Here is a 21,809-nt window from a genome sequence, read left to right on the forward strand (position 1 = left end):
TTTCATTTGAAGTTTTGCATAGCTCTACGTGCCTGCGATGATACACGTCTGTCTTTCGGTTCCTTAATCTTCTCTAAAGCTCAGGCTTGGTTTTGCACATGCAAACATCGGCTTGGCGGTCTCAGGCACTAGAGCCAAAGACCTTTTTTGCCCAGTCAGTGGCATTATTTTCCAGCAGTGCCATAATCAGAATCACATCTCATCACAGAACCATAGAATCACTTGTTTGGAAAAGGCCTTTGAGATCATCAAGACCAACCGTACCTGTCCACTGCTAAACCAGATACCTGAGCAGCCCATCTTTTAAACACTTCCACGGATGAGGACTGACGGGGGCAGAGGCTGTCACTGTTTATGTCACCATCCATTTGTCCCAGCAACCGCACGGGATCAGAGATGGAGGAGGCGCCGCCGGGTGTCGCTGCCCGACACCTTTTCCTTTCTCTGCCTCATCCCTGCGGGCAGCCCGCTAGTGTCGGCAGCCTCCACCACCACTTTTCCAGGGGCAATGCCTCCAGATGCGATGCTGGAGAAGGATCCCATCTCAGCTGTCATCGTTTCCACCCCGCAAGTCGGGACTGATGCTCCCCGCTGCTGCGCATCCCTAGACCTGAGCTGCCCGAAACCCCGCAGTCCTCTTCTCAGAGACCCTTTAGACCCACAGAGATGCGGGTAATTTTTAGCAGATGATGGTTGGAGGCAGTGCTCACCCCCTTGGAGCCAGTCCCTGCTGTGCCCAGCTTGTTCAGGCACTTCAGGGCCCCTGGCACTGCCAAAAGCTCCTTAAATTCATGACTCTCTTGTGAAGTTTGGCTGATGAGGGGGATATATCTATTTGCTTTGTTTGATGGGTCTTTGTTTTTTTCTCTCCTACACTTCTTCAGTGGAAGGACCCAGTTTCTAGATTCCACAGTCAGAAAAATCTCCTTTGAGTAGAATGACCTGGCCACGTTATCTTCTGAGATTTTGAACTTGCAAGGCAAGAGCTAATTAACTACTGAAATTCATTTAGACCTTTTCAACTCAGAATGGACAAATGCTTATGTTGTTTCTGGTGGGGAGAAAAAAACAATCAACCCAACCCCCTAGCCTTTGTATCTCTCAAAACATCCCTTTTTTTCTCCTGGATTTATTTTTCCCTTCAGGAAACGACTAGTTTTTCTCAGTAGAGATCGCAAGCTTTTCACAAGCTTTTCCCCATAGTTTTTCAGGGAAATCTTTTTATAGTTTAGGCTCAATACATATCATATTGTCCCTGCCCATGGCAAGGGGGGTGGAAATAGATGATCTTTAAAGTCCCTTCCAACCTAAACTGTTCTATGATTCTATGGTTCTATAAAAATCAGTACTCACAGACACTCTGAAAGTGAGTGGAAACAATGGTTTTATTTATAAGTATCCTTTTACAGACTGTGCAAATCAAAGGCTGGGATAGCAAGGATTTTAGACTGGAAAGTAAGTAGGACCAAAACTGAAACTAGTTTATAGCTGACCTAAATTTGCCAAAGGTGGAAAATCATAAAATCCTTAAAGCAGCCTATCCCCTTTGGAGAAAACAGCATGAGCCAACATCATATGCCTGGATGGGTTGACAAAAGGTAAATAAGGCTATTATAACAGGGCTAGAGGAGTTAGATAAGATAGGCGACAACAGAAAAGGTAAGAATCCTAATAATATGAGGGGACTCCAGAAAATTAAAATCCACAATACAAGCAAGATAGAGAACCTAGTTTGTGTCTTAATGCGAGAAACATTACGAAGGGACTGAGAACCAAAAAAGAAACCAAAGGTGAACCTCCTGTAAATCATGGAATTACACTGCCATTATTCAGAATGTTTACAGTTTCAGGAAGGACTATTAAAATACATTTTCCTAAGCAGGCAAAGCAGTTGGAGGAGAACAGAAGCACAATGAAGCAAAAATAAAGAAATTCATTAAAAATTTGTTGTATTGTATCTATAAGAGTTTCCCTTATGTCATTGCTCCATGGGTAGTGATGCTGCCTTAAGCAAACCAAGTCAAATTCAACCAAATTAAAACAAAGTAAAACTTGACTTTGCCAGTATATTTCAAAAGTTATTCAGGGCTGTATGTCCAGATCTGGTTATAAGGTCAACACAAATGCTGAGCGGAAAATGTCCAGTTTTTGCCTCTTTTGTCATGATATAACACAGAACAACAATGCAATCATTTATACAGGAATAAAATAGACAAAATTGAGCAGAGTTGACATTAGTTTGTTTTTTCTCAGTCGTCTCACATAGCACTTTTAAAGGGGTGATTGTTTAGGTCTTGTTTTTGTGCTTCCAGCAGGCTACCCTCCCCTTTCCTGGGCCTCAAATACCATTTTATTCCCCCTCTTAGTAATGGACAAAGTACACTCTGCGTAGGGGTACGGCATATGTTTGAAAAGAAAATGAAAATTGAAGTTTTTGCAGTCAGGGAATGACAGATCGTTAATAATCCGTAATACCCAGTCTTTCGATCTGCTGTTATTGCTCTCAGGTCAGCTGGCCCTAGTAAAGGAGAAAGGAAATAGAAAGCTTCAGTGAACACGAACAAAAAAGCTTCTATAAGCTTGCAACATATAAGTGAACTCCAAGCTGCTATTCCCTGGAAATGCTAAAGTTGGCTCTATTTACATTTCTGTTTCTGCTAGTAAATATCTCCATTCACAGGAAAGGCACCAGACAGGCCTCTTCTGTACAACAGTTTCAGAGTAAGGCACAGCCTCAAATGCTTTTGTTCCTGGAAGGGACCTCCTCCCAGTCAGAATCCCCTCTGTACCTCCTAAAACTCTTTCTCTGCCACAGATAAAGGCAAGTGTTCACCCCCTTCAGTTGTTTTATGTGCATCAGGCCCCTCCTAGCTTGCAATTTCATCTACAAGCTTATTTCAAAAAAGAAAGATCACTGGCACTGTGAAAATCCCCCTTAATATGGATATGTGCTTCTGACCCAACTAACTTGGAGTCTTATCAAATTGATGTTAAATGATTCTGGAAGAAAATGAAACAACATGAAGAAGCATAGACTGGTTTACAGTTGTTTATAGAAGTTGTTTATAGAAGAAGAGATATAATTATTTTCTAAACACTTAACTTTCTGATATCAAAATGATTAGTTGATTCAACCTGTACCATGGAGAAAAAGAGAGTTCAGAAGAAAAAAAAAATAGCATTTGGCAAGAAGCCCCAAAGATCAGTAGACATTTTCTCCCTTTCCCTAGTGTGCTGCTGAGAAGTCACATGCCGGAGGGGCCAGCCCTACCCTTTCTGCTTTTTATAAGTGAGTTGACACGTGTGAACATTGTTCTTGTAAGGAAGTACATGAGGCACTTTTTTTTTTATTGCAAGTGCAGTGCCCTTTTTAGTGAAAGCTTAAGAACACATGTTTTGATGAAAGACTGAGAATATTAAATGAAACAAGTGAACTTCAGTTTTCTGAAGGGAAGTGCTGTGCTTGCAAGGCTGGCTGTAGCAAGACAAGTCTAGGCACTGGAAGAGGAGGAGAAAGAATTGAGATCAGCAGGCACTCAAGGCTGCTGGTGTAACAGACCAGGAAGGTAATAAAATCCTCTTTTCTTTGCTGATCTACTTGTTTCTCTTTGCTGATCTTCTTGTCTCTCTTACATAATGTTTGGCTGTCTGTAATGCAGCACAAGACTCTCTGAATCTTAGTTGCATATGGATTAAAAGTTTGTATTTGTGATCATTCATTTAGGTACCAAACGCCTTACTTTCAGGTTTAACTGTGGTGTCAAAAAAGAAAGAAACTACCCTGGGACTTCTGTAGCTGCCGTACTAGCTTTGCTGCTGTTGGCTGTACATATTTGAAAGAAGAGATTGACCTATCTAGCCAAGAAGAGCAAAGTCCTTTTATGCCAGTCACACTACAGAGAGTTATAGAAAGTTGAATTTAAAATTTGAGCCTACCCCAGTGTATTCATATAGACTCAATTCCTCACCATCTGGCTCTTACAGACCAGACCAGCTCAAGCTAGAAAGCCCGTTGGTAGTAAAATGCCTTTGTTTACAACCAAAAGAACCTCTAATCCAAGCAAGTAAATGGTGAAGGTGATTTAGCAGATGTCATGCTCCCCTGAAATCATCAGTAAGCAGATCTGTCATTCCTTTTTTTTGCTCCCTATTCTTTGCTGTGTGGTGACAGCTGATTTACTCTGCTGGAGGTCATAAGTACATACCTCACCATTTCTGCTGATGCTGAAAACCAAGTAGTGCATCACTCTTCTGCTAGAGATTGAGTCTTTGGAAGCCTCTCAGCTTTGAATATGGGAAATAGTTTTGAACAGCTGCAGACTAGAAGAAAATTTCTCCATTGAAAGACATATATAAGCGTAGACTTTTTTATATGGCATGAACTGTATCTGTTGCACAACAGTGCTCATGAAAAATCTGTTGCTTCTAGGGATGTTTTCCCCAGCATTCACGTGTAACTCCACCTCCACTAATTATGTTGCATCTTATTTAGTTAAGATTAAATAAGGGGTGCATAATCCTTCAGCTTGCAGGTTATTAGAGGCAACTGTTGTGCTACCACATGGAGAAGGACTTTCTGGTGGGCTTGTGCTTAAAACTAGTTTCCACAGCATCCATACAGCTTAAAGCTGTCCATTAAGAGGTTTAGGAGAATGACTGTCTCAATCTATACAAAATATTTCTTCTGCTTACAGAATAATGAACTTGGGAGACTCATGATGGTTCTGCTTTTCTCCACAAGAACTGTCGGTAAACTAGGGTCATCCACCCAGAGGAAAGGATCTAGCTTGAAGAGCTGGGAGAAGAATCCTGGTCTTTGTTTCCCCTTGCACAGGAGTCTCTGTTACCACATGTCTCAGTCTGCTCATGTGTACATGAGAACAGAGCTGAAGGGAAAGACCCACACCTGGGATGAGTCAGTAAAGTAAACAGCTACGCTTTTGTTGGTTGCACCTTTCTCCAGCATTCCCTCAAAAATAAAGTGTTTTATTTAGAACAGGCATCGCAGGCAAACAACTGTATTTCTGTCTCTGCTGTTTGAGGGAGAAGTGTTGGACCAGACCTGAACAGCTTGGACTAACAATTTGTTAGTTAGGACAAGAGGAAATGGCCTCAAGTTTTACCGGGGATGTTCATTTTGGATATTGTGAAAAATTCCTTCACTGAAAGTTATCAAATGCTGGAACAGACTCTCAATGGAAGTGGTTGAATCACCATCCCTGGTGGTTTTTAAAAGACATGGAGATGTGGCCCTTAGGACATGGCTTATTGATGGACTTCACAGTGTTAGGTTTATGGTTGGACTTCATGATCTTAAAGGTCTTTTCCAGCCTGAATTATACTACGATGCTATGAACACTTTAAAGGCGGCCTCTTTCACTTCTCCTTTCTGCTTTGTCTATTCAATCTTTCAGTGCAGGCCCTGCCTCATGCAACACAACCATCTTCAGCTACCCCTTCCCTGGGGTTTACTATTCCTGGCAAGAGTGTATGTGGTAGGGGATAGACACAAACAGCAGGGTGAGCAATGACATTGTCATTGTTTGGTCAAGGTCTCTGAGCCTTTTGGAGGTAAATTCCATGACTGTTTGTGAGGCAGGGAGATGAACCTTCATGTGGAAGAAATAGTGGTAGAGCTTGTCTATGCTTTGCAGGGACCTGAGGATGAACAACAATGGGCAAGTGGGGAGGAACAACAGTAGGCACGCCAACAGGGGTAGGAGGAGAGGATGGGCTGGGAAAGGATGAGTGCGGCACACAAGTTTGGGCTCAGAGGGAGTTTGTGGTGAGCATGTGCCAAGAGGACTTGTAGAGTTATCCACCATGGTGGTTTGCAGCTGTACATTAATAAATAACACCAATACAACAACTGTTGAGAAGTGGTATTGCCAGGACACCACTTGGTCCAGTTTTGCCAAATAGAGGCCAGTAGCTGGATGCCCTCCAAATCAACATTTGTTGCATCTGTATTTGAACCTCTAGGCTACACTTCCTCCTAACAAAGATTAAACAGTCATGTTTCTAGTTTATCTCTTTTCAGTGGTCTTATTTCTCTATCCCACCCACTCAGCCTCATATAATAAACTTCACGAATTTTTAGTTGACTATATTGCAATTGATCTAGGGTAGTGTTACAGTGCTACAAATTTAGGGGGTATTTTTGTGGACATGTGCAAGTTTAGCCAGTACTGGCTCTCAGAGACTCCACAGGAAATCAAATATTGTGGTTGTGCTGTTCACAGAAGTCCATATGTCTTTTTGCCAAATTTCTCCATCCTGGCATGTAATCCTTGAAGTGGATGGAGGGTTATAGCTGAATATACCATTATGAGTGTTGACAGTTCAGTTTCCATTTTCTGGAAAATGGAATGTGGTTGTAACACTTGACAATGGGAGGAAAAGGTCTGGAGAAGAGTAAAGAGGGAGAGGGGAACACCGCTCCCTCAGAGCCTGAAAGCTCCAGAAGGTAAATAATTTAGACCAGAGTTTTCAAGTAGACAGAATGAGCCCACGCTGCTACTCTCCATAATCTGATCCTCTGAGTTTCTTTTAATCATCCTAGGAAATAATATGCAGATTTGGGTTTTAGCAGTACTTCCAAGTATTTGTCAAACCCAATCAACGCTTGCATTAAAAAACATTCTTTATAGAAACCCGTTTCAGAGAAAGAGTTCATACAAAGCAAGTGCTGCTTCTGCAAAACGCCTGGCTCATCTCTGGCCAACACCAGATGGGATACTGGAAATATAACCATGGTTATAGTATGAAGAAGTAAGTCTAAAGAGAGATGTAAGTCACCAATTAAGATTTCAAACTTTAAAATGAACTGAAAAGCAAATTAGCTACCAGTATTCTCTGCTGTAAACACTCACCAGCATGTGGTGATAACTCCTTTTCTTACTACCTGCAAGTGATGGCATAAATGAGCTCTGACTCCTTATTCTCTTTTTATGCTCCTCCAGCCTCATCATATATCTGGGGTTGAGATTTCTTACTGAGATGTCAGTGCTGAAAAAAGTCCCAGTAAGGAAACTCCTATACCACATTTTACCAACATAATTTGTTTCACATCTCAGAGGTTCCCCAGGAGAGTGAGGTACAGGCTTAGCCATACAGTTGAAGTGCTTATTTGATGTTACATACTAGCAAGCTGTAATAATATCCTACCTCCTGCTATCAGTCTGCTCTTAGCCTCGTTTAGGAGACCAACCTTTGAACTCTGATTTTTATCTGTGCAACCACCCTGGGTAGGGCTGTTCTCAACATACCGGTAATAGCCAAGTGTATAGGGCTGTAAGATTTTTTTAATTCTACTACTGGTAATTCCTCTTGTGGTTTGAGAATAAATTTTTATATTATTTCATATAACTAGTTTATAATTTTAAAAGATTTTCTATATAAAGTTTATCAATTTTATGTTATTATTTATATTTTTCTATTAGTGAAAAATGAGCATATCTGAATGATACATAAAATATTTTAGATCTATAAAGAGTACCCATGGTAGAGAAATCTATGCTGTTTTAAGCAGTGTCGGTGCCTGATCTGAAAGGTGAAGTTAGATCTTTTCAAGGAGGAACCTGAGTTTGCATAAAGTATTAAATAGTGAAAAAGAATGTCATAGCCTTTAGAATTTTCTCTCTGTTTCTGAACAAACTTCAAAATGAAATAAATGCTTGGTCTGATTTACAGGTCAAAGGGAATTGCCTGTTCCTTGGCTCATTGACTAGCTGAAAGGGTTTGCTGTAACCTTGCTTTCTGTGCAGCAGAGAGATTAAGAGGTGCTGTGCAGCTTACAATACTCTTTAAGCTGCTCTGGTTTGCACTGGAAGATGGGTTCAAACAATCACAGAGCATGGAAAAGGTCTTACCTTTGCTCCCGAGGGTTGTACGTATATCAGTGTTTGCTTCCTTCCTAGGCACAGCAAGGATGAAGCAGCAATCCCACATTTGTCTTCCATCATTTCAGTTCTCCTCTTGTTAGTATTTCTAGCTCCCAATTCTTTTTCTCCACCTAGTTTGTTTCTTGTAACAACCTCTTCCTGACTTTTTCCTGCTGGGCTTCCAGTTTCCCTTGCAGGTTCATTAAAGCTGCCCACACAAATGCTGTGAGAAGATGCAAAACTCCTGCCAACCGTTTGAATATCTCGAGGCAGAAACAAGCAAGAGAAGGGAAACCTCTCCTCCAGCCTCCAAACTGCCCTAACTGGGTCCAGCAAACAAACTGGGTCCAGCAAACAGGGACTCGATTTGGCATGACCTTGTGAGCAAGTGGTTTCAGGGCAGTACTGGGCCTTTCACATGACAGGGCTTCTGCTGAAGCCCAGGAGGTTGTTCAAAGACAAAGTAATTGCTTGTACCTTGGATGCTAACTGTATAAATTCTGATCCAAGCATAGTTTGATGGTTTACCACGTGAAGATAACTATAGACTTCTAAACATTAAATTGCAGCACACTGCTAGCAGAAAACTGAGCAAGCTGACACCCAGGCTTGCACTGGGAAGAAAATTTCAGAGGCTGTTGCCATGTGTTTGAGACAGGCTGTTGGAGGTTTGGGTTGGTGCTATGCCAACAGCTTAACTTGAGCATGATTGGGAAATTACATCTTGGCTTACACATGGAGTGACTTAACATAGCAGCTTTTTGAGAGAGAAAAAAGTAATCTTTCCTTTCTCTACCAATGGATGTCCTGGAGGGGGTTTCCCCATTTTTTCCCCCTTTTTTGTATCACAGTTCCCCCTCTTATTTCTTTAGTGACTGTCCGAAAGTGGAAGCCAGTGATATCCCAGAGCAGCATCTGGAGCTGTCCTGTCTCTTGAGGGACAAACAGAATCCCTATATGAGGAAGCAGACTGTGAGCTGCATAGATCCGTTCAGCAGTGAAAGGCTAGCAGGTTTCTTCCTCCTCACCCTTTTCCCTTTCTTCTTTCCCTTCCTCTTGTCCTTCCTCTTTCTCTTTTCTTCCCCTTCCCCAGTAATGAGGATGCCGAACCAAGAGTGCATCAGTCATGGGTTTCGGGTTGGTCTGATTTCTTATGCTCCCACATTTAGTAAGGAGGGTTTGGGGGTTTTATATGTTCATTTTTTTCCTTCCGCTGTCTCAACACACCAGCAAAAAAGAATTTAGCATGGTGGAAACAAGTCACTTATCAAAATTTTGTTATACCAGTTGCTTTCTGCAGCTAACGGCAAAACAGCACAGAGTGCCATAAACCATTTTTTTAACTTAAAAGGTTACAAATGTGAAACTTCACCAAAATTAAGTTTAAAAATTGCAATAAAATCAGTATTGGAAACGAGGTGACAAATAGCTGAGCTTTGTTTCTGCCATAACTTGCTCAGGCAGGGAAATCTTTTGACTAATTAGTCACTTCAAACTTTTATTAACCCTCCTTAAAGTGTGTCAGTCCTAACACCACATATTATCCAGAAGATAAGTGTCATCCTTTTTGCCTGAGCAGTGAAATGAGACACATGCGAGATGAGGTATGTGTTCCAAAAAGAGATGTTCAGAAGTTTAAAGCCAGGGTTTGCTAAAGGTATGCCAGTACACTCCTGTGGATTTTTATGGAACTAGGATGGTTTACACGAAATGAAGAGTTGGCAAGTCATAGATCCTGCTTGACTTATTACACCTTCATACTTAGGAAAAATGAAGTTTTAGGAGGAGTAACATATGAGTCATAGCACCACAATGCAGTTTTCTGGAACTCGAAGGAATGAGATAGTGACTTCAGACCTCCAACTCCCAAACGTGAGTCTCCATTAGTAGTATCTAAAGGTCCTGCTGGATACATATCGGTGATGCTATTACATTCAAAGTGGCAAATCGCTGAATGGTATTCCAGGCAGGAAGAAATGATCTTAAATTTGCTTCTACCAGTCTGAGGGCATAGTGTGAGTGAATTTGGTGCTTGTTTAAGAGAGGGCAGTGAGAACAGAAGCCTCATATTTCAGCTTTTCTGCCACAGACACCATCAGTGACAGTTTCTGGATATGTGCGTAGTTTTGCTCAACTATATGTGAGTCACTGAAGAAAGACATTGCAGAGAGCCTGCTGCTGGTAGTCTGGAGTGTCTGCTCATTTAAAACCTCACCCAGGCTTTGCAGAAGACAACTTTTCAGGAATAAAAAACACCACAACAGCTATGTTGCTTTATCATACCCGATCACTCCTTTCTTCTTCTTGCTCTGGTTTCAGGGAGGCTGAGTGGCAAATAGGTCTAGTGATAAGCAAAGATTTAAGAGTGCTTTGTGCAGTGTCTCGATGACCTAAATACACAGGAAATAGGAAAATGTAAAAATACATGTGTGTCCTGTGAGATCTTTATGACTATTTAGACAATAGCAAATTATACTACATCAGTGCTACCACACCACCCACTGCACACAGTTGAATATGCAAGATTGGTGACCCATGTCCCCTAAAGTGAAATGACTGTTGAGAACATTATGATAGGTAAATATCATACTTTTTCCTAATACTTGGGCTAGTTCTTGTTTACTTTCCCTAGAGCACTCAGGACCCAAATTTGTCAAAGCTTCCTCTGAAAGCACAGTTCTCATGTATTTAGACACTTGCTTATTCAATCCACAGTACAGGCTTTTCTTTTGCACTGCTTTGATAAATCGTTTTTTCTTCCATCCCAAGAATCAGTTATTATTGTTACGGGCTTTCCTCTTTTCCTGCACTGCACCCCAACTATTGAATAGTACTTTAATTTCCTCATTTTTCCTGTCAACGCCACTAAATGCAGTTAAGAGTAATGCAACATATCACTTGTCCCCATTCTTTGATTGTCTTGATTGCTGCCTGGGGAATTTCTAAGCAACCAAACTGTCTTTATAGAATGTAGTTCTTCTCTGACTCCCAGGTGCTGCATTATTCTTCACATCACTGAGGTTTGTAAGGTGTTTGGGGAAAGGTTCTGTAGAAATGTCAAGTACTGGTTGGTATTCCTGAAAACCCAAGTGTTCCCTAAGACATTAAAACTTAGAATATGTTCTTGCAGGAACCAAGATGGCTTCACCAAATGGTGTCAGTATGGAAGAAATACCACTGGAAGACGATGAGCGAGATAACATAGAATACAAGATCCTAATGGCCTACGCCCAGAAGCGGTTGTCTGTCAGCAAGTACAGGAAACTTCTGAAAAATGAGGCTAATGTGCAGAAATCACCATCCTTCATTAGGACAAAAGTGAAAACTGACTATCCAAGGGATAAAAATGGACCAATCGAAAAGGCAGCTTATCAGAGTGGTGTGGTGGAACAGCACAGCAAAAAGCGATCAAAAAGAAAATACTTGCCAGGATATTGTTTATCATTTTTCTGCAGCAGAGCGGAGCAGGAAAAGCCCCCAATGCCACCATTGCATCAAGAAGGTGGGGCAAGTTCGTTTGTTCCTGAGGAACAATCTGAGATATTTCAAGAAGGGAATTCTCAGCATCAGGAAAGTATGTCTTACTTCTTTTCTTTTGCTGTTTGTCTTTAAATCTCTCTCTAAATAGCTTAAATGGCTGGTGGCCCGTGGAAAGGCAGGAGGAGGAAGGTGGTTTCTTTCACTTTTTTGTCATCTCTTACATTAGCTGTTTGTTTAATTTGTCCCAGCTTGATACTGTTGATGTCACAGCAATTGTTTTCCCCATTCATTGCATTTAAGCATATGTCTAAACATTATCCATGATGGACTTCTCCTGCCTAATGCTCCATCCCTGATCAGTTTAACTGTCCTAGGGCAGGTCCTACCCACCAGACCTCTAACTCTCTCCTTCCTGCCAAGCCAACTGCGTCTCTCAAGAAAGGATCCCTGCCTCAGCCCAGTGCCTTTTGCTAGGGTGATACAACTACAAATTTCCATTGCTTGGTTGCCAGGTACATATGTCTGCATCAAGATATCTATTTTTATGTCAATTTTATTTTCACATTACCAAGGAAATAGCTCAAGGGTTTCAGTGCAGTCACTTGGTGGCCCTACCAATTAATCGCCATGTTTGCTGCAGCATTGGTGGCAGCATGACTTTGAGGTAAAACTTCCCCGGGCTGGGTATTAACCTCACTGGGGATCCTGCCTGGCTTCAAATCTGGGCTTTATCTGCCCTCTAGCACATTGCTGGAGCAATTTCTAAAACATCATTGTTAATATTAATGTTATTATTACTATTTGTCACTTATGCTGCTAACAGCTGCTCTGTAAGCTTGCCCAGACCATTCTGCAGTTAAAAAAAGGTGTTTTGGGGGATTATTCATCTAAATCAAAGACTTGTTTGGTTTTAAACCAGTTGCTTAATCTTAGGTTTCCGAAGTCATGAACAGCTTGATCCCCTTCCTATAACTTTAGCAGCAACATGGCAAACTCTGCAGGCAGACAAAGGGATGGAAATGTCTTGGGGTTAATTCACCAGCATTGAAATGCAGTTTTTACAGGCTGCATTAACCCCTGCTGCCCACACAAGCCTCTTGCTTGTGAATTTTACACATTATGGGTCGGGTTGCTGCTGAGCTTGTCTCAACTTCTGCTGGCCATGCAGGAGCAGTAGTGGGGGAGATGGAGTTCCACATCCCAAGGTCTATGAATTGTAGGGAAGAACGCCTTTAGAGGAAACAAACACTGCAACAGATCTTCCTGTTCCCTTTGGTATAGCAGGATCCCTGCTGGAGTCCCCTCACTGACAGATGTCTTCAGCCAGCAAGAGTCCTGAACAGGGTCATTATGTAAGGTGGATAAAGCCAGTCTGGTTTCTGAGTTCTCCCAATACTCAACAAAATAGCATCAAGGAGACAAAAAAATGTAGTGCTTGACATGCCTGTAAAGTGAAGTCTGCTTCTCCTTTGCTCAGCCAGTGGAAACAAGGAAAAGGCATTCAAGTGCACTATCATGTCTGAATCTGGACTTACAGATGAACTAATCATGGGCAACATCACTGTCACAGTAAAGACTAAGATTCACAGCCCTATAGAGCATTACTCTCACATTTCTTAATACGTGGTGTGCTTCTGGCTTGCAAGGATATACGCTAGTGAGCAACACTCACACTTGCTTCTATACAGCCCCTGTATAGTCAGCTGCTGCTCAGACACTAGAGAGAGGTTGTACCATGTTACTTGTCTCTCTAAATTATTACCAGCTGATCACAAGCAATAGTAAAACTCCAGCATAGAAATATATCTCTTGGTATCCTCTGGGCAATTCCACTTCAGGGGGCACATAAATGAGTGAATCATTTAATTATTTCCTGAAGAGACTAATTGCCTTCTTTATTTCCCATCCTCCCTCTCAATCAGGTGAAACAGCACATGTCAACCGCATTGCAGACAAACTCGCCAAGCTTGTTACTTCCAGATCCCAGGAACCTCCTTCAGATGTGTCATTCAAGATAATGCTTCAGAGTCCATCTCAAGACGATAGCGAACTTACCAATGGAAGTGAGGGCAAGGAACACGGTAAGGGTGAAGAATTTAATGCTCACAGGCAGTACATTGAGTTGGGATTGCACAGAGGCATTTCGTCTAGACAAAGTGAAGCACTTGGGACTTCTGCAGTAAGACACTGAGAAGAAGAAATTTGGTCTGCTAGTTCTTGCTCCATTGCCCACACTTCAAGGACTGCTTTTGCAGTCTTCTAACAAGTCCTGACAGCTACTGCAATTAAAGGAAGCATCCTTAAAAATCCAATGAGATGTGACAACACTGCTCCACAGTCTCCATCATAAATCTGAACTTCTTTTCTTGCATGACATCTGCAGAAATTTACTTCTAATGCAAGATTTCTAGGGAGTTCAGGTGACAAGAAGGATCCTGACATACTTGCATTTTCTTTAATCCAGCAGACTTGGAGTTTTTCTTAATGAGTTGCAGAAAGTATAATTGGTAATGATGAGGGGTTATTTTTTTCCTAATTTTATGTCCATATTTGTGGGCTTCCGACAGCTGTTTTTTTGTTGTGGCTTGTTATCAGACATACCTCAAAGCCCAAAAGGTTGGCAGTGGGATGTTAAAGACCCTGCTCTTTTCCAGACTCTTAACTGGAGCAAAGCATCAGGTAGATGGAGAAATAGCATTGCCTTACTCCACGCAGACCAGAAGAGTGAGTTCTGCTTAAAACATGGATACACAACTCACTGTGAATTTGCCCCAAAATAGCAGCTCTTTTTATGACTAAGTGACACAAAGCCTTTTGGCATAGTTTGCTATCTGGATCCTACTAGAAGGCTGCAATATTTATGTTACCCTTTTCTTTAACAGATGAAGAAAAGATAATACAAACAATAGTTTCACTGCTAAGACAATCAGGGGACCAACTAGAAGGAAAAGTAAGTCCTCTTGTTTTCAGGAGCTACACTGGTTAGAGTGTGAGAAATTATACATTTCTTGGGAGTGAATGTTTTGAAACCTAGCACACTCTGTCTTGATCCTCAACTTCTCTTTCCACATTTAGGGATTCCCAAAATCTGAAATCTTTCTTAAAACCAGAGGACTCGCAGAGATCTCTGTTGGGGTGTACAAGGAAGGCAACAAAAATGTTGTGCATTTCAAAGAGGAATCACTTTCCTCATTCCCATTGAGTTTCATGGCAAGTTGAGCACTTGAATGACTCTGAGAAATTCTTGTGTTTACATTAAATTTGATGAGTTGTTCCCAGCAGAAGGAGGGAAACTCTACAGTTTTGAGAGTTGCTGTAGGGAAATAAATCTTCTGAGTGCATTTTGAAAGCCCTTCCCAAAACCTGTAGAACCTCTCCCTGTGTGAGTCCTTTAGTTGGAGTGGATGTTTTCTTTATTAAAGTACAGGCACTTGTTCCCTTTACTCCCTTCGTTAGCTGCCCCTTCCATTCTATAATAGTATACTCCCTCACTGCAGACTTACTCAGCTCCTGCAGCAGAGAGGTACCCGGATACAGGAAGAAGCATCACAAAGACCATGACTGAGCAAATGGAGCTCAGCATGGCAGCTATTTCAGTGCTTCTCATGGTCTTGTCTTTACTGGCATCTTCCTACTGCACCTGTATTCCCATGTCTCCTTACGCACAGATCTCAATATCAGTGTCACACTTGTTTTACTTTCTCTCTCTGCTTCTCTCATTCAAATGCAAAAAAAAAACCCTGAAGATTTTTTTTCAAGCAAAAGCCGTAACTTCACACTTTGCAGTGAGGTGTGGGGATTCTGTGTCATCTCTTGCATTCACCACCACAATTAGACCAAATTGCATGTGTTTCCTAGGGATGCTCTCTTTTCTCAGTGCATCTGGGGAAAGCATTTCCAACAAAAGTGTCTCAATTTGACAAATCCTTATTCTTATTTTCAGATCAAGAAGGACAGGGTTTTCTATCAGCATTTTAAAGACATGCTGTCTTACACCTTCTTCAAGAGAATCACTGATTTGTTCCTGGAAGCTGTCTCAGCAGGTGCACCAAGTGAGCCAGGGGGCAAAGTACAATACACGAAACTTGCTTTTGCAATGGAAGTTGCTACCAGACTTACTGCTGTGGACAATCACCCTATGAATTTGGTCTTGGGCTTCGGATTAAAGTACCTCAGAGAACACTTCAAGCCATGGATTCAGGACCAGGGTGGCTGGGTATGTATTTTGCATCTTTTGACTTGTGCATAGCCTAAGGCACATTGAATCAGCAGACTTTCACAGAACTAACATGGGCCAGATGCAAACCAAACCAAACTGCATATTCTTTTACATATCATGTGCTCCAGCTGTGGAATCATCTGCTACAAGACATCTTCTGAGCTGCAAGTTTTTTATTTACATAGGTCTAAACATCAGTAAGAGACATTCATGGAGGATTATTAAGTATAAAAAAAAGATTCCTGGCACAGAGAGTCTCTCCACCACAAACAGTTGAAGGCTAGAAGACAGACTAGGAAACTTTGCACTTGCTCTAATCTGTTATACTTCTCTATAGATGTCTGCTGTTGGCAGATTCTGGGGACAGCACCGTAGCTTAGCATTTCATACAGCCTGCCTTTATGGTGTGGTGTGCTTCTACTTTACCTGCACACAAAGACATTTGTTTATTTTCACATTCCTCTTCCAAAGTCGGTTATGCAAACTGCTCTTTTGCCAGCAGTGGTGCTGAGCTACTGCCCTTCATAGTTCATTTGCCTGGATTTGCTGTGAGGCACTTGCAAGGGAGATTCTAATCCTTTGCGTTTCATGAAATGAATGGAAACGTTCAGCAGCTGTACAGCCCATGTCCATTGGAACAGATAGCCTGTGAGTTCAGGAAATCCTACTGGTAAACCTACTGGCAGTCTTGAAACTAGGATGAGTCCACATTGCTTTTATAATTTTAAGTTTTCTTTCTGTGTTACAGGAGAAGGCCTTGACTTCACTGGATCAGGAAGAAGTAGAGTAATCATGACTGAAATCATTCTTCATGAGACTTCAATTAAGGAACGCACAAGATCTTACCATAACCTGATCCCAGAATGATTAGTGACTATGTATTTTCATTTTTCTATGGAAGACTGGAGTGTTGTATGCCTAACTCCAAAGCATACAATTGCACTGTCTTAAAATCCATATTGGTGTGAGGTGTTCTTCAGTGGATGTGAAGGCACTTCCAACTTCCCAGGAGCATTCAGACCCATGGATAGTGATTTCAGGTATCTTTCCAAGTAGAGATACTTGCTGCTACTCCTATGGATAGGTGTTAAAGTGCAAACCGGAGAAAAATATCAAAGCATGCAATCAAGAACCACTGGACTGTGATCAACCATCAACAAAGTGAGAAGAGTGCTGCCAGCTTTGAGTGGCTCATTTTGGAACCATCTGTTATCCCTTCCAAAGTCCCTCTTCCATGTTGCCTTTGGTTTCCTCTCCCTCTCTCCCTCTTTCTTTAATTAGGTTTTCCAAAGTACTGATGCCATTTTATATACCTGAAAGGGACCAAGCAAGGTTAATGAGCCCTTTTTACTCTAGTGCCTTTCCCACACCCCCAAGAAAATAGACTTGATCTACCTATAGATGCTTTTTATTTGAAATCTCTTGGTTTAAAACCCTTCAAGGCATAGCACAATAGATGATGACTTTCACAGCATTATTTGTCCATCAATGTGGAAGATACAAGCATTGTGAGAGCTTTGTAGTCCAGGAAATTCAAATATTATCCTACTGTGTCCGTTTTCATCCTTATTCAAAAGGAGCTCGGTACTATATGCAATCTCACGGATTTCTCCGTAATCTAAACTTGCTCTTCATCATTGAAAACAAGTGATGTGAACAAAGTTCTTGAATCTGTATGTGTGGCAGTGGAAGGAATAATAGTGCATCATTTAGAGCAGAGGTGGACACAAGTGAAAATATTTATAATTTTGAGCCTTGGTTTGTGGCCCATTTAGTTGATGACTTTTGGTTTTTCATCCTCCACAAATCCCCAGTGGAGAAAAAGGGAACTCAGAACATCTGCTGAAGGTGTAAAACCATGGCATCCCTTCTGTGATTTTCTAGTACAAAGAAGTAATTTTCTTCCTGAAAAGACTCTCTGCCTCTCAGTAAGATGCCCTTCCACTGTGGGTACTCATTTTGTGTGTACAAGTACATTAACTGCAAAGAACGCATGAAGAAGTTATTAACAACTCATGAATTTGAATGTAAGTGATAAAAAGCATTTTAACTGGATATGTAAAATACATAATGCTATCAAAAATCAAGTATTTTTCTAATAAACCTCAAACTTTCAACTCGTGTAGCAAACTCTGCCTCTGTTTGGACATGTATATGTGAAACAAAAGACAGAGAAGTTGGAAGAAGTTACCTTCGTTTCCTTTCTTCAAAAGAGTTGGGAAATACTTGATCTCTCTCTAGACTGTAAATCTAAGGTTTCCTTAGTTTTTAAGAACATCCACTCTTTCCAATCATGTCAGATGTCCCAAAAGAGAGGATGATTTGTGGGGAGAGGCAAGTACTTACCTGAGAGTTCAGAAAGTCATACATCTCCTTCCCTCTCTTTTTCCAACATCTTTTTCCTATGGAACAAAAAAAAAAAGTTGTGAGGCATTGCACCCTCCCACACATTGAAGGCTGCTGCTTTATTATAAATTTGGTTGGTTTCTAAAGCAGGCTTGTTAGCTAGATCTTGGCTCTGAAGAACTAAATCTGAGTTCATTTTAATTACAATAAGATTAGACTATGTTATCATACACCAGTTTGCTATTAGTTGAGCACTAGCTAATGGAAGTCACTTTTTTCATTTATTCTGATTGAATAATCATCTGCTATTTAGTGAGGTCTAAATTCTGTGTTCGTGAGCGTGGTTTTCCAGCTGAAGGTTTAGCAACCCTAAGCCCACACTTGTGCCTCATCCCCAGTTTGGTACCTCAGGGCCAGTTTCATGCCAAGAGCGGAGCCAACGGTAAAATTTACTTGAGTGGAATTGTGAAAACTAACCATCTAAGAAAAAAAAAATCAGCTGTTTTTTATTTTGCTCTTGGTTGTTAAGGGGGATTTTTTTTGGTAGCAATAGAGGCCAAAATAGGAAATCAGCCAAGAGAGCTGTTTCTTATTTAGCCATTCTTACATTTGTCATTCGAATCAGATTTTAAGAGCAATCTACTCCTTTTATGGCAGGGATCTGTGGTAACCTTGCTGGAAAGATGACTTCGGTTTATTCTAAGAGCAGTCAGCAAGGCTGAGCACTGAGTTGTTGCCACTGTTGCACAAATTAGCAAAGCTCTACTACTGGCTCGACCAGTTTTCATCTTGCTGTCTGTTTTTAATCTATGATGACTAAGCCAGCAGCAGATGAATGTGTGTGTTTTGGGTACATATGGTGAGGGAAGGGATGTTGTGAGGGAGGATGACTGGCCCTGTCTTCTTTTTATGTTAATCTCTCACAAGTCATCTTTGATTTTAGCTGTAGGACAACCCTTCCCCCCACGACCAACACCCCAGGCACCGATTTGGGGCGTTATTGCAAAAGATAGAGAGGTTTACTGTTAAACCAAGAAGTGTCCTTTGGGACTTTTCTTCTTTAGTCTCTACTCAGGTCATCATTAAGCTGTTTGTTATAACGGCAAGTTTATTTTTAAAATGAGCTGATTTCAGTGTGTGTTAAGGTTGCAACGACAGAGTCACGTGCAGGTGATGCTGGGATTTATTTATAAAAGACACTAGAAGTGTTCTGCATTTACCCTCTGCGCTGCGTTAAAGGGAATCAGTCCACCAAGGCAGCCTGTGTTAGCAACAAGGAAGCTGCCATCTCAGCCTAACATTACCTTCCAAGAGCCTGAGCTCCAGCAGCAAGAGGGACTTACCCTAGATGTCGTTCCCTTGAGCCGCTCAAGTGTCACATTAGAAGATTCCGCTGTCCACAAGCACACAGGTTGCACAGAGTTCCTTTGCGACGGCTCCTGGCTGCAGTGCTCCTTGGTCCAGCCAGTAAGCAGAAGGCAGAAATAGTAGAAAACATTCTGGAGTCTTTGCCCCAAACACCAACATTTCACTTGTTGACTGTTCACCTTTGCTTGTTGTCAGAAGGCTGGATTTCTTTCGGCTCTCACGAAATGCTAGCAAATCCAGTATTTCTCCAGTGTAGGCTGATGAGGCTTATGGAGGCATCCTTGGGTCTTCTCACTGCAATCACGTGGTCACCCTCTTTTTCAGTTGCTTCTCCTTTCCCTCCTTCCCACAGTAGCTTGCTGCTACTGCCAATACACACATTTGAGTAGACAGAAAAGCAGCAGATGGGCAGAAGGTGAATTGTACTGAAGCATTGACGGGAGTGGTTCAATAGACACCATTGTATAAAGGTGGTTTTACACCTATGACTTGTCTGCTGTAAAGGCTCACAATTTGGAACAAGTCCAGGGTTAAAAGTTCACAGCTGGGGCATTGTAGAGGGTGAAGGGTGAGAACCAAGCAGAACACATTGAAGCCGATTGTCTTGCTTGTTTTTTATCTGCTGCTGCGGTGCTCCCGCCAGGGATGGTGTAAACCCCAGAAGGGAGACAGAAACTGTAGCTCTGTTGGATGACATCTAGCACAGCAGACTGTGGGTGGGGTTAGGAGATGTTCTGGACTCGGTGCTACCGTGATCCATCCTAATCAACCCACACAGAAGGTTTCTCCTGTGTCCCATTATTTGCTCCATTGTATATCTGCTGCAGCCAAAGCAGAAAGCTTCACCGTGCAGATGCAGAGATGATGCATTCTTCTGCCTGGAGAGGTAGAAATGATGTGTTGCAAAAAAGTCAGCACCTTTGCTGACTGACATGTTCTCTGTGGTGACATTCACAATAGTCTTCCCCTTGTCTTTCCACCCCAGGGTCACTTTTGGCAGATCCATGCCAAACATGGCTCTTACCTCTTTTCTAAGGGGAGGCTCAGATACTTTCCAGCCAAAGTCAGCATGCTAAGTGGGAAACCAACCGAGTTCATGACTGGATACTGGAGAGAGATGGATCTTAAGGGTTTAGGAATTTAATACCTAAAGTGGAATTGCTGTATGCCGCTGCAGAGGTTCTGCTTTAAATATTCATTACATATAGCACTGCAATGGAAAATTTGGGTTATGCTTACGCTATCTTCCCCATAGGTCTGAACTTCCATTTTCTTGCGTGCCAGCTAGCTGTTCTAACCCCTGTCGACATGGATAATACTGCCACTAATAATACCACCAGTATCATCCTCTCTGCTCAATCTCTGCTCTCAGGGGATCCCTCTGCTGGGGGGTCCTGTTTGCTAAATAGGCAAGAGGACAGCCTGCACCAAGGAGCTCATCACTGCTCAGGATGAGGGCTCTGCTCATGTCTGGCAGCAGAATTGCAGGCAAGTGTGGGACTTTTTGTGTAAAGCCAGGCCTGAAGGAAGTCTTCAATGGTGCCAGAGGTGCCTAAATATTCAGTGTAGATGCCTGTAGTGAAATGAAAATCTTTTGGTGGGTCAAGTCTCTAGGACTAGCCAGAGGCAGGGGTATGAACCATATCGGGATACCAGAAAACTACACGTGTGCTCTGTATTTAAAGTAGCTGTGCGTGCCTGGCTTCAGCTGGTTTGTTCTTTTTCTTTCATAGAACTTGAATGTCTCTGTGTCTTGGAAAAGGTGGCTTCCTGTGAGCACCTGGGTTATAAAGATTTTCTGTGGGGTGGGGGATACAGGAATTGCTTCAGGCATTATCATCTTGTGAAGCATCAGAGAAAAGGTGAGGGTGACCTTGTGACTGACCTTGTCTGGCAAAGCTGTGGAAAGCTGTTAATAGCAGCCAAGTCTTGTGCTTTGCCTTGCCAACCCCAACATCAAAAAGCCCTGAGTGAGCTCCTCAACCTCTCCCAGAAAAACCCTGAAATATTAACCCCCTCAGGTAGTGTTCTGAGATTTTCAAAATTGTTGTGGCGGCTGGATGTCCTATTTGCTTTCTGTATTTTGTACTTTCAGGTAAATGCAGATCATTTGGTTACTTTCTCTCCAGAAGAAGGGGAGAGAAGGCTTTTAACAGAGAGCTGAGCTCTCTGATCCCATCCTCTCCAGGGGCTGGAGACTAAGCAAAATGCTGAATATTATGTAGAAGCCATAGCACTTAGAATTGAAAAATTCTGGCATACTTTAGAGACAAGGTGCTGTAGCAGAGATGTATTCCATCACTCTGAGCCACAAACTCTCTGTAGAAATAATTATATCAAAAAACACACTGCACAAACAAGCTATGTGGACAGTTGAATTGGCTGAATGGTTGCACCCAAAGACTTGCAGTCAGCTGCTCACTGTCCAGCTGGAGAGTGGTGAAGAGTGGCATTCTGCAGGCGTCGGTATTTGGACCAATGTTGTTTAACATCTTTGTTGCAAACATGGACAG

The 21,809-nt window shown here is 41.9% G+C and overlaps 2 protein-coding genes across 2 annotated transcripts in view; one reads left to right on the plus strand and one right to left on the minus strand.

Annotated features, from left to right (window-relative positions):
* Positions 1 to 11,021: 11,021 nt before the first annotated feature.
* On the plus strand, positions 11,022 to 16,462 carry BCL2L14 (BCL2 like 14). The gene is made up of 5 exons (XM_054071800.1): positions 11,022 to 11,457; positions 13,286 to 13,444; positions 14,246 to 14,313; positions 15,307 to 15,579; positions 16,331 to 16,462. The coding sequence occupies exons 1-5, from the start codon at positions 11,022 to 11,024 to the stop codon at positions 16,370 to 16,372; spliced, it is 978 nt and encodes a 325-aa protein (XP_053927775.1). The 3' UTR covers positions 16,373 to 16,462.
* A 325-nt stretch (positions 16,463 to 16,787) lies between these two features.
* The window catches only part of LRP6 (LDL receptor related protein 6), a 145,735-nt gene continuing 140,713 nt past the window's right edge, over positions 16,788 to 21,809 (minus strand). Inside the window, exons 23-25 of the transcript XR_008450712.1 lie at positions 19,272 to 20,174; positions 17,929 to 17,984; positions 16,788 to 16,895 (exon numbers count right to left, since the gene is read on the minus strand). The gene's annotated coding sequence lies outside the window, so the exon portion shown is untranslated. The remainder of the gene's footprint in view (positions 16,896 to 17,928; positions 17,985 to 19,271; positions 20,175 to 21,809) is intronic.

This window comes from Cuculus canorus, chromosome 1, assembly GCF_017976375.1.
Source record: "Cuculus canorus isolate bCucCan1 chromosome 1, bCucCan1.pri, whole genome shotgun sequence".
NCBI classification, from domain to species: domain Eukaryota; kingdom Metazoa; phylum Chordata; class Aves; order Cuculiformes; family Cuculidae; genus Cuculus; species Cuculus canorus.

Bases quoted from the DNA above. Each gene is read 5' to 3' on its own strand.
- BCL2L14 (XM_054071800.1), top strand. From the start codon at position 11,022: ATGGCTTCACCAAATGGTGTCAGTATGGAAGAAATACCACTGGAAGAC. The intron at 11,458-13,285 runs GTATGTCTTACT...CCTCTCAATCAG, and splicing joins GAATTCTCAGCATCAGGAAA to GTGAAACAGCACATGTCAAC. The intron at 15,580-16,330 runs GTATGTATTTTG...TCTGTGTTACAG, and splicing joins TTCAGGACCAGGGTGGCTGG to GAGAAGGCCTTGACTTCACT.